At 51.6% G+C, this 15,782-nt stretch overlaps 1 protein-coding gene across 3 annotated transcripts in view; it reads left to right on the top strand.

Moving 5' to 3' along the window:
- Positions 1-8,371: 8,371 nt before the first annotated feature.
- The window catches only part of LOC138489520 (zinc finger protein 732-like), a 298,978-nt gene continuing 291,567 nt past the window's right edge, over positions 8,372-15,782 (top strand). For all 3 annotated transcript variants that reach the window (XM_069617265.1, XM_069617266.1, XM_069617264.1), the window contains exon 1: positions 8,372-9,888. In XM_069617265.1, the coding sequence (XP_069473366.1) occupies positions 9,847-9,888 (42 nt within the window). In that variant the 5' untranslated portion in view covers positions 8,372-9,846. The remainder of the gene's footprint in view (positions 9,889-15,782) is intronic.

The following is a 15,782-nucleotide window of genomic DNA, read 5'->3' as shown; positions in this document are numbered from 1 at the left end:
TGTATTACTACGAGAAGGTCTCATCTGATCTGGCGCAGCCGTTCCTTGGTATGACTGCAAGAAGATCACAGCTAATCTGGCACAGTGGTTCCCTAGTATTACTGTGAGAAGGTCACAGCTAATCTGGCACGGCTGTTCTTTGGTATTAGTGCGAGAAGGTCACAGCTAATCTGGCAAGGCGGTTCCTTTGTATTAGTGTGAGAAGGTCACAGCTAATCTGGCGCGCCAGTTCCTTGTTATTACTGCGAGAAGGTCACAGCTAATCTGGCGTAGCGGTTCCTTGGTATTACTGTGAGAAGGTCACAGCTAATCTGGCGCGGCGGTTCCTTTTTGTATTACTGCGAGAAGGTCACAGATAATCTGGCACAGTGGTTCCTTTGTATTACTGCAAGAAGGTCACAGTTAATCTGGCAGAGCAGTTCCTTTGTATTACTGCGAGAAGGTCACAGCTAATCTGGCACAGCGGTTCCTTGGTATGACTGCAAAAAGGTCACAGCTAATCTGGCGTAGCAGTTCTTTTGTATTACTGCGAGAAGGTCTCAGCTAATCTGGCGCAGCGGTTCCTTGGTATTACTGCAAGAAGCTCATAGCTAATCTGGCGCAGCGGTTCCTTGATATTACAGTGACAAGGTCACAGCTAATCCGGCACGGCGGATCCTTGGTATTAGTGCGAGAAGGTCACAGCTAATCTGGCAAGGCGGTTCCTTTGTATTAGTGCGAGAAGGTCACAGCTAATCTGGCGAGGCGGTTCCTTGGTATTACTGTGAGAAGGTCACAGCAAATCTGGCGCAGTGGTTCCTTGGTATTACTGTGAGAAGGTCACAGCTAATCTGGCGCCGCGGTTCCTTGGTATTACTGTGAGAAGGTCACAGCTAATCTGGCACGGCAGTTCCTTTGCGCTACTGCGAGGTCATAGCTAATCTGGCGCAGTCGTTCCTTGGTATTACTGCGAGAAGGTCACAGCTAATCTGGCACAGCGGTTCCTTTGTATTACTGCAAGAAGGTCAGAGCTAATCTGGCGCAGCAGTTGCTTGGTATTACTGCGAGAAGGCCACAGCTAATCTGGCGCAGCGGTTCCTTTGTATTACTGCTATAAAGTCACAGCTAACCTGGTGCGGCGGTTGCTTGGTATTACTGCAAGAAGGCCACAGCTAATCTGGCACGGCGGTTCCTTGGTATTAGTGCGAGAAGGTCATAGCTAATCTGGCACAGTGGTTCCTTGGTATTAGTGTGAGAAGGTCATAGCTAATCTGGCAACGCGGTTCCTTTGTTTTACTGCGAGAAGGTCACAGCTAATCTGGCGCAGCGGTTCCTTGGTATGACTGCAAGAAGGTCACAGCTAATCTGGCGCAGCAGTTCCTTTGTATTACTGTGAGAAGGTCTCAGTTGATCTGGCGCAGCGGTTCTTTTCTATTACTGCGATAAAGTCACAGCTAATCTGGTGCGGCGTTTGCTTGGTATTACTGCGAGAAGGTCACAGGTATTCTGGCACGGCGGTTCCTTCGTATTACTGCGAGAAGGTCACAGCTAATCTGGCGCGGCGGTTGCTTGGTATTACTGTAAGGAGCTCACAGCTAATCTGGCGCGGCGGTTCCTTTGTATTACTGTGAGAAGGTCACATCTAATCTGGCGCGGCGGTTCCTTGGTATGACTGCGAGAAGGTCACAGCTAATCGGGCGCAGAAGTTCCTTTGCATTACTGCGAGAAGGTCTCAGCTAATCTGGCGCAGCGGTTCCTTGGTATTACTGCAAGAAGGTCACAGCTAATCTGGCACGGCGGTTCCTTTGTATTACTGCAAGAAGGTCACAGCTAATCTGGCGCAGCGTTTGCTTGGTATTACTACGAGAAGGTCACAGCTAATCTGGCGCGGCGGTTCCTTTGTATTACTGCGATAAAGTCACAGCTAACCTGGCGCGGTGGTTGCTTGGTATTACTGCGAGAAGGCCACAGCTAATCTGGCACGGTGGTTCCTTGGTATTAGTGCGAGAAGGTCATAGCTAATCTGGCAAGGCGGTTCCTTTGTTTTACTGCGAGAAGGTCACAGCTAATCTGGCGCAGCGGTTCCTTAGTATGACTGCGAGAAGGTCACAGCTAATCTGGCGCAGCAGTTCCTTTGTATTACTGCGATAAAGTCACAGCTAATATGGCACGGCGTTTGCTTGGTATTACTGCGAGAAGGCCACAGGTAATCTGGCACGGCAGTTCCTTGGTATTAGTGTGAGAAGGTCATAGCTAATCTGGCAAGGCGGTTGCTTTGTTTTACTGTGAGAATGTCACAGCTAATCTGGCGCAGCGGTTCCTTGGTATGACTGCGAGAAGGTCACAGCTAATCTGGCGCAGCAGTTCCTTTGTATTACTATGAGAAGGTCTCATCTGATCTGGCGCAGCCGTTCCTTGGTATGACTGCAAGAAGATCACAGCTAATCTGGCACAGTGGTTCCCTAGTATTACTGTGAGAAGGTCACAGCTAATCTGGCACGGCTGTTCTTTGGTATTAGTGCGAGAAGGTCACAGCTAATCTGGCAAGGCAGTTCCTTTGTATTAGTGTGAGAAGGTCACAGCTAATCTGGCGCGCCAGTTCCTTGTTATTACTGCGAGAAGGTCACAGCTAATCTGGCGTAGCGGTTCCTTGGTATTACTGTGAGAAGGTCACAGCTAATCTGGCGCGGCGGTTCCTTTTTGTATTACTGCGAGAAGGTCACAGATAATCTGGCACAGTGGTTCCTTTGTATTACTGCAAGAAGGTCACAGTTAATCTGGCGGAGCAGTTCCTTTGTATTACTGCGAGAAGGTCACAGCTAATCTGGCACAGCGGTTCCTTGGTATGACTGCAAAAAGGTCACAGCTAATCTGGCGTAGCAGTTCTTTTGTATTACTGCGAGAAGGTCTCAGCTAATCTGGCGCAGCGGTTCCTTGGTATTACTGCAAGAAGCTCATAGCTAATCTGGCGCAGCGGTTCCTTGATATTACAGTGACAAGGTCACAGCTAATCCGGCACGGCGGATCCTTGGTATTAGTGCGAGAAGGTCATAGCTAATCTGGCAAGGCGGTTCCTTTGTATTAGTGCGAGAAGGTCACAGCTAATCTGGCGAGGCGGTTCCTTGGTATTACTGTGAGAAGGTCACAGCAAATCTGGCGCAGTGGTTCCTTGGTATTACTGTGAGAAGGTCACAGCTAATCTGGCGCCGCGGTTCCTTGGTATTACTGTGAGAAGGTCACAGCTAATCTGGCACGGCAGTTCCTTTGCGCTACTGCGAGGTCATAGCTAATCTGGCGCAGTCGTTCCTTGGTATTACTGCGAGAAGGTCACAGCTAATCTGGCACAGCGGTTCCTTTGTATTACTGCAAGAAGGTCAGAGCTAATCTGGCGCAGCAGTTGCTTGGTATTACTGCGAGAAGGTCACAGCTAATCTGGCGCAGCGGTTCCTTTGTATTACTGCTATAAAGTCACAGCTAACCTGGCGCGGCGGTTTCTTGGTATTACTGCAAGAAGGCCACAGCTAATCTGGCACGGCGGTTCCTTGGTATTAGTGCGAGAAGGTCATAGCTAATCTGGCAAGGTGGTTCCTTTGTTTTACTGCGAGAAGGTCACAGCTAATCTGGCGCAGCGGTTCCTTGGTATGACTGCGAGAAGGTCACAGCTAATCTGGCGCAGCAGTTCCTTTGTATTACTGCGAGAAGGTCTCAGCTGATCTGGCGCAGCGGTTCCTTTGTATTACTGCTATAAAGTCACAGCTAACCTGGCACGGCGGTTGCTTGGTATTACTGCAAGAAGGCCACAGCTAATCTGGCACGGCGGTTCCTTGGTATTAGTGTGAGAAGGTCATAGCTAATCTGGCAAGGCGGTTCCTTTGTTTTACTGCGAGAAGGTCTCATCTGATCTGGCGAAGCGGTTCCTTGGTATGACTGCAAGAAGGTCACAGCTAATCTGGCGCAGTGGTTCCTTAGTATTACTGTGAGAAGGTCACAGCTAATCTGGCACGGCTGTTCCTTGGTATTAGTGCGAGAAGGTCACAGCTAATCTGGCAAGGCGGTTCCTTTGTATTAGTGCGAGAAGGTCATAGCTAATCTGGCGCGCCAGTTCCTTGGTATTACTGCGAGAAGGTCACAGCTAATCTGGCGCAGTGGTTCCTTGGTATTACTGTGAGAAGGTCACAGATAATCTGGCGCAGTGGTTCCTTGATATTACTGCGAGAAGGTCACAGCTAATCTGGCACGGCGGTTCCTTTGCACTACTGCAAGGTCATAGCTAATCTGGCGCAGCGGTTCCTTGGTATTACTGCGATAAAGTCACTGCTAATATGGCACGGCGGTTCCTTTGTATTACTGCGAGAAGGTCACAGCTAATCTGGCGCGGCGGTTGCTTGGTATTACTGCAAGGAGGTCACAGCTAATCTGGCGCGGAAGTTCCTTTGTATTACTGGGAGAAGGTCACATCTAATCTGGGGCGGCGGTTCCTTGGTATGACTGCGAGAAGGTCACAGCTAATCGGGCGCAGCAGTTCCTTTGTATTACTGCGTGAAGGTCTCAGCTAATCTGGCGCAGCGGTTCCTTGGTATTACTGCGAGAAAGTCACAGCTAATCTGGCGCAGCGGTTGCTTGGTATTACTGCGAGAAGGTCGCAGCTAATCTGGCGCGGCGGTTCATTTGTATTACTGCGATAAAGTCACAGCTAACCTGGCGCTGCGGTTGCTTGGTATTACTGCGAGAAGGCCACAGCTAATCTGGCACGGTGGTTCCTTGGTATTAGTGCGAGAAGGTCATAGCTAATCTGGCAACGCGGTTCTTTTGTTTTACTGCGAGAAGGTCACAGCTAATCTGGTGCAGCGGTTCCTTGGTATGACTGCGAGAAGGTCACAGCTAATCTGGCGCAGCAGTTCCTTTGTATTACTGTGAGAAGGTCTCAGCTGATCTGGCGCAGCGGTTCCCTTGTATTACTGCGATAAGGTCACAGCTAATCTGGTGCGGCGTTTGCTTGGTATTACTGCGAGAAGGTCACAGGTATTCTGGCACGGCGGTTCCTTTGTATTACTGCGAGAAGGTCACAGCTAATCTGGCGCTGCGGTTGCTTGGTATTACTGGAAGGAGGTCACAGCTAATCTGGCGCGGCGGTTCCTTTGTATTACTGCGATAAAGTCACAGCTAACCTGGCGCGGCGGTTGCTTGGTATTACTGCGAGAAGGCCACAGCTAATCTGGCACGGTGGTTCCTTGGTATTAGTGCGAGAAGGTCATAGCTAATCTGGCAACGCGGTTCCTTTGTTTTACTGCGAGAAGGTCACAGCTAATCTGGCGCAGCGGTTCCTTGGTATGACTGCAAGAAGGTCACAGCTAATCCGGCGCAGCAGTTCCTTTGTATTACTGCGAGAAGGTCTCATCTGATCTGGCGCAGCGGTTCCTTGGTATGACTGCAAGAAGGTTACAGCTAATCTGGCGCAGTGGTTCCTTAGTATTACTGTGAGAAGGTCACAGCTAATCTGGCACGGCTGTTCCTTGGTATTAGTGCGAGAAGGTCACAGCTAATCTGGCAAGGCGGTTCCTTTGTATTAGTGCGAGAAGGTCACAGCTAATCTGGCGCGCCAGTTCCTTGGTATTACTGCGAGAAGGTCATAGCTAATCTGGCGCAGTGGTTCCTTGGTATTACTGTGAGAAGGTCACAGCTAATCTGGCGCAGTGGTTCCTTGATATTACTGCGAGAAGGTCACAGCTAATCTGGCACGGCGGTTCCTTTGCACTACTGCAAGGTCATAGCTATTCTGGCACAGCGGTTCCTTGGTATTACTGCGAGAAGGTCACAGCTAATCTGGCGTGGCGGTTCCTTTGTATTACTGCGATAAAGTCACTGCTAATATGGCACGGCGGTTGCTTGTTATTACTGCGAGAAGGTCACAGGTATTCTGGCACGGCGGTTCCTTTGTATTACTGCGAGAAGGTCACAGCTAATCTGGTGCTGCGGTTGCTTGGTATTACTGCAAGGAGGTCACAGCTAATCTGGCGCGGCGGTTCCTTTGTATTACTGCGAGAAGGTCACAAATAATCTGGCGCGGCGGTTCCTTGGTATGACTGCGAGAAGGTCACAGCTAATCGGGCGCAGCAGTTCCTTTGTATTACTGCGAGAAGGTGTCAGCTAATCTGGCGCAGCGGTTCCTTGGTATTACTGCGAGAAGGTCACAGCTAATCTGGCGCAGCGGTTGCTTGGTATTACTGCGAGAAGGTCACAGCTAATCTGGCGCGGCGGTTCCTTTGTATTACTGCGATAAAGTCACAGCTAACCTGGCGCGGCGGTTGCTTGGTATTACTGCGAGAAGGCCACAGCTAATCTGGCACGGTGGTTCCTTGGTATTAGTGCGAGAAGGTCATAGCTAATCTGGCAAGGCGGTTCCTTTGTTTTACTGCGAGAAGGTCACAGCTAATCTGGCGCAGCGGTTCCTTGGTATGACTGCGAGAAGGTCACAGCTAATCTGGCGCAGCAGTTCCTTTGTATTACTGTGAGAAGGTCTCAGCTGATCTGGTGCAGCGGTTCCTTTGTATTACTGCGATGAAGTCACAGCTAATCTGGTGCGGCGTTTGCTTGGTATTACTGCGAGAAGGTCACAGGTATTCTGGCACGGCGGTTCCTTTGTATTACTGCGAGAAGGTCACAGCTAATCTGGCGCGGCGGTTGCTTGGTATTACTGTAAGGAGGTCACAGCTAATCTGGCGCGGCGGTTCCTTTGTATTACTGCGAGAAGGTCACATCTAATCTGGCGCGGCGGTTCCTTGGTATGACTGCGAGAAGGTCACAGCTAATCAGGCGCAGCAGTTCCTTTGAATTACTGCGAGAAGGTCTCAGCTAATCTGGCGCAGTGGTTCCTTGGTATTACTGCAAGAAGGTCACAGCTAATCTGGCGCGGCGGTTCCTTTTTGTATTACTGCGAGAAGGTCACAGATAATCTGGCACAGCGGTTCCTTTGTATTACTGCAAGAAGGTCACAGTTAATCTGGCGGAGCAGTTCCTTTGCATTACTGCGAGAAGGTCACAGCTAATCTGGCACAGCGGTTCCTTGGTATGACTGCAAAAAGGTCACAGCTAATCTGGCGTAGCAGTTCTTTTGTATTACTGCGAGAAGGTCTCAGCTAATCTAGGCGCAGCGGTTCCTTGGTATTACTGCAAGAAGCTCACAGCTAATCTGGCGCAGCGGTTCCTTGGTATTACTGTGAGAAGGTCACAGCTAATCTGGCACGGCGGTTCCTTGGTATGAGTGCGAGAAGGTCACAGCTAATCTGGCAAGGCGGTTCCTTTGTATTAGTGCGAGAAGGTCACAGCTAATTTGGCGCTGCGGTTCCTTGATATTACTGTGAGAAGGTCACAGCAAATCTGGCGCAGTGGTTCCTTGGTATTACTGTGAGAAGGTCACAGCTAATCTGGCGCCGCGGTTCCTTGGTATTACTGTGAGAAGGTCACAGCTAATCTCGCATGGCGGTTCCTTTGTATTACTGCAAGAAGGTCAGAGCTAATCTGGCGCAGCAGTTGCTTGGTATTACTGCGAGAAGGTCACAGCTAATCTGGCGCAGCGGTTCCTTTGTATTACTGCTATAAAGTCACAGCTAACCTGGCGCAGCGGTTGCTTGGTATTACTGCAAGAAGGCCACAGCTAATCTGGCACGGCGGTTCCTTTGTTTTACTGTGAGAATGTCACAGATAATCTGGCGCAGCGGTTCCTTTGTATTACTGAGAGGTCACAGCGATATGTCACTGTAGCAGCAGTGGAACATCCACCCTCTTCTTTAATGAAAGAGTATGATATTTATGCATCATATGATTGTAATGACTTAATTGGAGTTAGGTGACATTGGAAAGTGTGATTATTTATGTATGCTTTAGTTTTGCAACATTTTCCAGAGTTTTGTCAAATCTTTAATTCAAATGACTCAGAAAGGACTCCCCCAAAATATGTTAACTTTAATTAAGAGCTCAGTGATGCGGGTGTACGATTTAGTGATGCATGAAAGCAGCAGAACTTCCTCAGAGCACACAGATGGGGGTTGTAACCTTTTGTAAGAGCTCCTGGCGATTCTGCGCCGAGAAGCGCTACCCGGACTACTGAGCATGCGCAGTCGACATCAACAGCTCACCCTGCGTACGCGCATCACCGTGAGCATGCGCAGCAGATTGGTGTCACTGCTTGGAGATCACGGAGCCCGTCAATACGGCGCCTAGCCGTGCGCATGCGCCAAAGATGGTATCCCTGCTAGGAGGGCACGTAGTCACTGTCAGAGCAGAACCTCACTCTGCGCGTGCGTCCTGGATCCGTGTCACTGCTGGGAGGTCGCGCAGTCTGTCAGAGCGGCGCCTCACTCTGCGCATGCGTTCTAGATACAGGCCACTTCTGGGAGGTCGCGCAATCGGCGTCAAAGCGGATCTGACGCGGAGTTAAACAAAGGTCCGGCTCCACAGCTCCCAGAAGACCCCCCCCTCGAGCACTACAAGGACAAGGAGTGTATGCGGAGTGGGGAGCTCTGCGTCTGGCGCTTCCTGCTTTCCAGGGAAGGCTGTGCATGAGGTTCCTTGGGTTGTGCTGTTTATTATCTGTGCTAATTATCAGGGGTGTTCCTGGGGGCCTTCCATGCTGATATTCGTGGATTCTGGGCTATTCCCCCCCCTGTGTCCTGCTCATAGGGAAGTAGCTTTGTGTGGCGGCCCTTTCCTGGCTGCGTTGATTTTATAGTGTGTCCCTTGGGCCCTTTCCTGGCTGTGCTGATTTTACAGGGAGTCCGTTGGGCCCTTTCCTGGCTGTGCTGATTTTATGGGGTGTCCCTTGGGCCCTTTCCTGTCTGTGCTGATTTTACAGGGAGTCCGTTGGGCCCTTTCCTGGCTGTGCTGATTTTATGGGGTGTCCCTTGGGCCCTTTCCTGGCTGTGCTGATTTTACAGGGAGTCCGTTGGGCCCTTTCCTGGCTGTGCTGATTTTACAGGGAGTCCGTTGGGCCCTTTCCTGGCTGTGCTGATTTTATGGGGTGTCCCTTTGGCCCTTTCCTGTCTGTGCTGATTTTACAGGGAGTCCGTTGGGGCCCTTTCCTGGCTGTGCTGATTTTACAGGGAGTCAGTTGGGCCCTTTCCTGGCTGTGCTGATTTTACAGGGTGTCCCTTGGGCCCTTTCCTGGCTGTGCTGATTTTACAGGGTATGCCCTGGGCCCTTTCCTGGCTGTGCTGATTTTATGGGGTGTGCCCTGGGCCCTTTCCTGGCTGTGCTGATTTTACAGGGTGTCCCTTGGGCCCTTTCCTGGCTTGTGCTGATTTTACGGGGTGTCCCTTGGGCCCTTTCCTGGCTGTGCTGATTTTACGGGGTGTCCCTTGGGCCCTTTCCTGGCTGTGCTGATTTTACAGGGTGTGCCCTGGGCCCTTTCCTGGCTGTGCTGATTTTACAGGGTGTCCCTTGGGCCCTTTCCTGGCTGTGCTGATTTTACAGGGTGTCCCTTGGGCCCTTTCCTGGCTGTGCTGATTTTACGGGGTGTCCCTGGGCCTTTTCCTGGCTGTGCTGATTTTACGGGGTGTCCCTTGGGCCCTTTCCGGCTGTGCTGATTTTACGGGGTGTCCTTGGGCCTTTTCCTGGTTGTGCTGATTTTACGGGGTGTCCCTTCGGCCCTTTGCTGCCTGTGCTGATTTTACCGGTTGTTCCTTGGGGCCTTTCATGCTGATGTTCGCGGACTCTGGGCTGTTTTCCCCTGTGTCCTGCACATAGGGAAGTAGCTTTGCCTGGGACCTTTTCCTAGCTGTGCTGTTCCAGGGCTGCTTGTTTGCTTAGCTGTTTATAGAGTGGGGGTGTATCAGCTGACAGTGACCCTGAACTCACAGCTGGACAATCAAGATGAGAAACAGGAAAGCACTGGTCCAACAGCGCCCCCATCAGGTGAGTGTGCTGTCCTCTGCTTTCATGACCAGGGTGCTCGGTGGTGCGGGCGCTATTTGTTTCTTTTGCAGCGTGCATTTTCTACATTTTTTTTTTTTAAAACATATTTTATTGATTTTTTTGGTGAGGAAATACGTGCAATACAACATGAAATTAAGCAGTGATTCAACAAGGGAGGAAATGGTGAAGGGGGGAACAGGGAACAGGGAAGAGGGAAGGAACAGACAAAACAACAACAGTCTTCATGTGGTAGCAAACTTTTCGGTGGATGGATGGGTCAAGACCAGAGACCCAGAGTTTCAGGAAGCAGGGGGGGTCGCATACAGGGGCTGTCCGTTCGGGCTAGGAGCAGGGAGTTAGTGTCAGTATGATGCTATGGGATTTCAGGGGGGCTTGTAGTTGGCGCTGAAGCGTATGTCTCTGAGGAGGGCCTTCCAGGATTCCAAGGTGCCGCTCTCTGTTTCGCCGCTTGACGTGATTCCTTCTTGCCAGGCTCTGGTTTCGGCTACCGTCCATCTCTTTGAGCCAGCGTTCATGCCTGGGGCCCGATGGCGTCTTCCAAGCCATCGCAATTGTTCTCTTAGCCAGGATACATGAGATGTCCATTAACCTAACAGCATGTTTGAACTTGCTAGGTCTGGGGTACTTCCCCAGTAGGCACTCGCCGGGAGTCCATTCATACCTCGTCATTCCGGCATCCATGCAAGTCTGTTTGGCTTTAGACCATAGTGTCATCGCCCTAGTGCAAGTCCAAAACATGTGGACCATGTCCGCCTTATCATTCCCACACCATGGGCATGATGGGGAGGATGACTTGTTGAAGGAGGCGATCCTATGTGGGGTCATGTATGTCCTGTGCAGGACGTTCAACTGAATCTGGCCGAATATAGCATTCCTAGACACTTTTTTGGGAAATATTAACACTCTTTCCCATTCTTTATCCGTGATCGGGGTCTCGAGGTCTGCTTCCCATCTCGCCCTCAGAGCTTCGCCTTTAGGGTTGGGTTTATCGCATAGTCTGTTATAGAGCCTGGAGACTGGTTTCCAGCCATCTGTGAGGTCGTGCATTTCTTGTAGTAAAGGGTCAGGGGAGGGCTCCTCCGGCCAACCGTTCCATTGTTTCTTGGCAGTTTGCTTGAGGCGGTGGTACCAGAGAAACTGGCCTGGGGGTATTCCTTCAGTGGCCTTTAGAGATTCAAAGTCCCTGAATTCCCCGTCCTCCTACATGTCACCCCATGTTTATATGCCGGCTTCTTCCCACCTCCTTGCTGTGGAGAGGCCTGCTTCCGTTCGGCAGGTATCTGCCAAGATAGGGTTATCCGGAGAGTACGGGTGTTTCACTCGCCTGATGTAGCAGGACCTGGCCCATATCCTTCTACCTAGGTCAATCACTTGTAAGGTGACCGGGGATTGCCGTGTGAGGTGCCATAGGGTTTCCTTGGGGATCACATTGTTCGAGGATTGCCTCAGTAGTTCCGTTTCAGCTGAAGGTTCGTCCGAGAGCCATTTCGTTATGTGGCTAAACTGGGCAGCCAGGTAGTATAACTGGAGATCTGGTAGCTTTATTCCTCCCTCTTTATGTAGTAGGGAAAGGACGGATAGCGACAGTTTGTGCCTGTGAGGACCCCACAGGAAGTCCTTGATGATTGCCTCCAGTTTCTTGAAGAAGGGCGGTCGGACATAGTGGCAAATATTGACGAAGAAGTATAGGAATCGGGGGAGTATGATCATCTTGACTATCGCTGCTCTGCCTACCATGGCCAATGGGAGCTTGGACCAGAATTTTATAGAGCGTCTAAGACTCGTGGTGGCGACCTCAGTGTTATGTTCATGCGTGAGTAGCGGGGTGTGGCTCACGTTGATCCCTAGGTACCGGAACTTGACCAGTTGCCACCCTATTCCTAGTACTGGGAGATCGCTTTCTGAGATGCTGCGTAGGCCCGCCAGGGGGAATGCAGAGCACTTACTTCCGCTGAATCTGATCCCCGAGTACTTCGCATAGTTGTCAAGCACCTCCAGTGCTGTTGGTGCGTTGACCTCAGTGTTTCTTAGATATAGGTGAACGTTGTCCGCGTATAGAGATATTATGTGGTGTACATTGCCCACCTTGATGCCAGCGTCGAAGAGCTGCTGCCTTAAGTATAATGCGATCGGCTCCAGGCCCAGTATGTACAGCATGGGCGATAGCGGGCACCCCTGTCTCGTTCCCCTTTGTATTTCCCAGGCTGCTGATACCATTCTTCCAGTTTTCACTCTTGCCATTGGGGAATTATAGAGGACCTCGATCCACCTGATGAAGCCCCCTCCGAAGCCGAATCTCCTCAAGACCTCCCTGATCCATTCCCAATATATGGAGTCGAAGGCCTTGATGGCGTCGAGCGACAACACCGCCAGGTCTTCATCTCTTTCGTATGTTTCGGCCATTACATGTTGTAGCCTCCTAAGGTTAGCTGTGGTGTTGCGCCCAGGCACAAATCCGTTCTGGTCCTCATGGACGATGGATCCCACCACTCTGGCCAGTTTGCCAGCCAATATGGATGTGAGAATCTTAGCATCATAGTTTAGCATGGCCAGAGGGCGATAGGACTCAGTCGGTGGGTGATTTGTGTGGCTTGAGCATGGGAACGATTATGGTCTCTTTCATGGTGTTGGGGAGGACCCCGTTCGTGTATGCCTCCTGGTAGACTTCGTGAAGAACTGGGGTGAGGATGGGCTCGTACGTTTTGTAGAACTCAGGTGGGAGGCCGTCGCTGCTGGGGGCTTTGCTGTTAGAGAGGGACCTGATTGCCCCTTGCACGTCCTCAAGAGTGATCTCCCTCTCCAGTTCCTCTCTCTGCTCGGCTGAAATTCGGGGGAGTTCTATCTCCTCAAGTGTTTCTATAATGTCTTTCGTAGGAATTTGTGCCTCGTGGGCATACAATTTGGTGTAGAATCTGGCAAATGCGTTGTTGATCCCCAGCTGTGTCGTGTGGGATGTCCCATCGGTGTCCCGTATCTCCAATGGGAGGTGTTTGGGGTGTTCTCGCTTGCAGAGCCAGGCCAGTAATCTCCCTGGTTTGTCCGATTCCTTGTGGGATCTGATGGTGTGTGTGGTGAAATCGAATTTCTCCAGTCTTTCCCAAGCTTGTTGACATTCTGCCCGAGCTTCCTTCAATTTTTTCTCGGCCTCTGTGGAGTTGTCGTGGGCAGACTCTAGTCGGGAGATCTCTGCTTCTTGTGCTTCGAGTGTTGTCTTTAATTGCCTACGAATTCCGCCGGCTCTCGATATAATTTCTCCTCTGGTCACCACCTTCATAGCTTCCCATAATGTGCTCCAGGAGGATACCGACCCCATGTTGATTTCCAGGTAATCTTCCAGTTTTCCGGCGAGGTCTTCCCTGAACTCAGGTTCTTCAAGTGCCGCAGTCGGCATCCTCCACATAGGGATCAGGGGTCTGGGTCCCTTCAGTTGCCATAGCATGGTTAGTGGGGAATGGTCGGAGATCGTTCTCCCCAGATATTCTGTGGCTGCGGCTCGTGGGGCGAGCTCCTTGTTGATGAACAGATAGTCAATTCTTGTATGGACTCTGTGCGGAGCTGAGTAGTGGGATTAGGTCCTCTCGACTGGGTGGTGTTCCCTCCAGATGTCCACCAGGTTGAGCTGCTCCAGAGTTTCCTTCAGGGCCCGGGGTGCGAGGTTGCTCGGGTGGGGAGGAGGCAGCGATCTGTCCGTGCTTGAGTCAGCGACACAGTTGAAGTCGCCTCCCCATATAAAGGTGCTGAGTCAGCTTTGCGATCATTGTGGTGAGGTACGCCGGTATCCTGTGATGTGGGAAGTATGAGTTGACCAGGCAAACCGGGGTCTGTTTCATTGTGCCCCAAATCACTACATATCTCCCTTCTTTGTCTAGCTCACACCCCTCCATCTGGAAGGGCACATCCAGGCTTATCCATATTAGCACCCCTCTCGTGTATTTGGAGTAGGGGGACCCTCTCACAGTCCCAGCCCATCAGTCTACAATCTTGGACATGGCCTCCGTCGTGAGGTGGGTTTCTTGAAGCAGTGCAATCGAGACTTTCTTCCTTTTGAGATAGGACTGTATGCGATTACGTCTGAGGTATGAGCCCATACCCCTCACATTCCATGTCATCACAGTAAGCTGTGCCGCCATCGGGTCTGAGTTTCGGGTCTGGCACGGGACTCCGTCCCTAGGGTTTGGCTCTGCTTTAGTCTGCAGTGAGCAGGTTGCGAGGGAGATACCACTGGCTCCCGATCTCCCGGGTCAAGTCTCGGGCCCATCCCGGTCTTTGTTGGCGAGAGAAACATGAAGACTGTACAACTAGTGAAACTAATAACAAAACTCAAACTGGTGCGCCCAGCGACTACAACATTGTCGCGGTGCTCAGGCGCTCTCGAGCCGTCGAAGCCCATCCGGGAGTCGGGCGCGAGCTGGGTCAGGTGGGTGCGTGGACCGACTGGATTCTACGCTGGGGGCGGGGCAAGGGCCTGGCGGCGGAGCCGAGCGAGGCCGTTTCCATATGATAAACTGAAGTTGGATTACCTTCTGTGTTCCGGCGTCGTATTTGCTGGTTCTTACTGTTGCTTGGGGGTCACTTGTGAGATCCGAGGGGGTTAGGCCTCATTCCGTGAGTTGTCCTTGCCATCGGCCAGGTTATTATCTTCTAGCCACATGTTGGCTGCGTCTGGATTGTCGAGGAATACCACTCTCTCCTTATAGATGACCCTGAGGCGTGATGGGTATAGTAGTCTGTATTTTAGGTTCAGTTGGCAGAGCCTAGCTTTTATCGGGACAAATGAATTTCTCTCTCTTTGCACCTTCTGCGTAGTAGTCCGGGTAAATGGAGATTTTGGAGTCCCCTCTTTCGATGGGGCCACCCTCCCTGGATCTCCTTAAGATAGTTTCTCTGTCCTGAAAGTTCAGTATCTTAGCAATTATTGGTCTAGGGTGCGATCCCGGGGGGGGGGGGGCTCTGGAGGGACCTGTGGGCCCTTTCGACCGAGAATCCCTGCGTCAATTTGCCGGCCCCAATTTCTTGCAGCAGAAGGGTTTCGACGAAGGATGTGGTGTTTGCCCCTTCGTTCCCCTCCGGGACACCTAGGATCCTAATGTTGCCCCGTCTGGCCCGGCCTTCGGCCTCTTCCGCCCACTCCTCCAGGAAGGCGACTTTCCTCCTCAGGAGGGCGACTTCTGACTTTATAGCTGTGGTGGCCGCAGATGTTTCCTCTGTTGATTGTTCAACAGTCGTTACCCTCTCAGCTAAGTTGCGAGCGTCCTGGCGAATTAGTTGGATGTCTATTTTGAATTTGTCGATCTTGGCGTCTATGTGCGTTTTTAGTGAAGCTATGGCTTCAAGTATCTGAGAGTGATTGTCGGCGGCCACCCCTTCGCTCGTCTGGGCGACTTCAGAGGGACTGGCCCTGGCTTGAGTGGGGGTCTTCACCTTGGTGGAAACGAAAGAGTCCATGGTGGCGGCTCTAGTTTTGTTCTTGGCGGCCATCTTGAGGTGATGGTTGTGGATGTCCTGGGCCTCAAAAGCTAGGTATCTTACGGGGTTGCTAGCGAGGCACTCTTCCTATGCTGGGCTTTGGGCCGTAGACGGTATTTTGCCAGCCCCCGGACCTGGCCGTGCGGCCCCCCGAGGTGGATATCAGAAGAATAGGGATAAGCGGGAGCCCCTTTCTCAGGTGTTGCGAGGTCTCGCGCACCTTGTCTTGTGGGGCCGGATCGGTGGAGTGGCCCTCGTCAGGTCTGTCTTCTCCTTCTGTGCATCGGGTGCTGGGCGATCCTTGCCGGGATCAGATCTGGCACCGTCCCGGTGAGATGAGCCACAGTGCAGTCGGTTGCGACTCGGGATTGGGTTTGTCGATGTGTCCTTGTCCACGATCGCCCATC

The sequence above is a fragment of the Ambystoma mexicanum genome, chromosome 9 (genome assembly GCF_040938575.1).
Source record: "Ambystoma mexicanum isolate Mex_15411 chromosome 9, UKY_AmexF1_1, whole genome shotgun sequence".
In the NCBI taxonomy this organism is placed as follows: domain Eukaryota; kingdom Metazoa; phylum Chordata; class Amphibia; order Caudata; family Ambystomatidae; genus Ambystoma; species Ambystoma mexicanum.
This window is presented reverse-complemented; position numbering and strand designations above follow the sequence as displayed.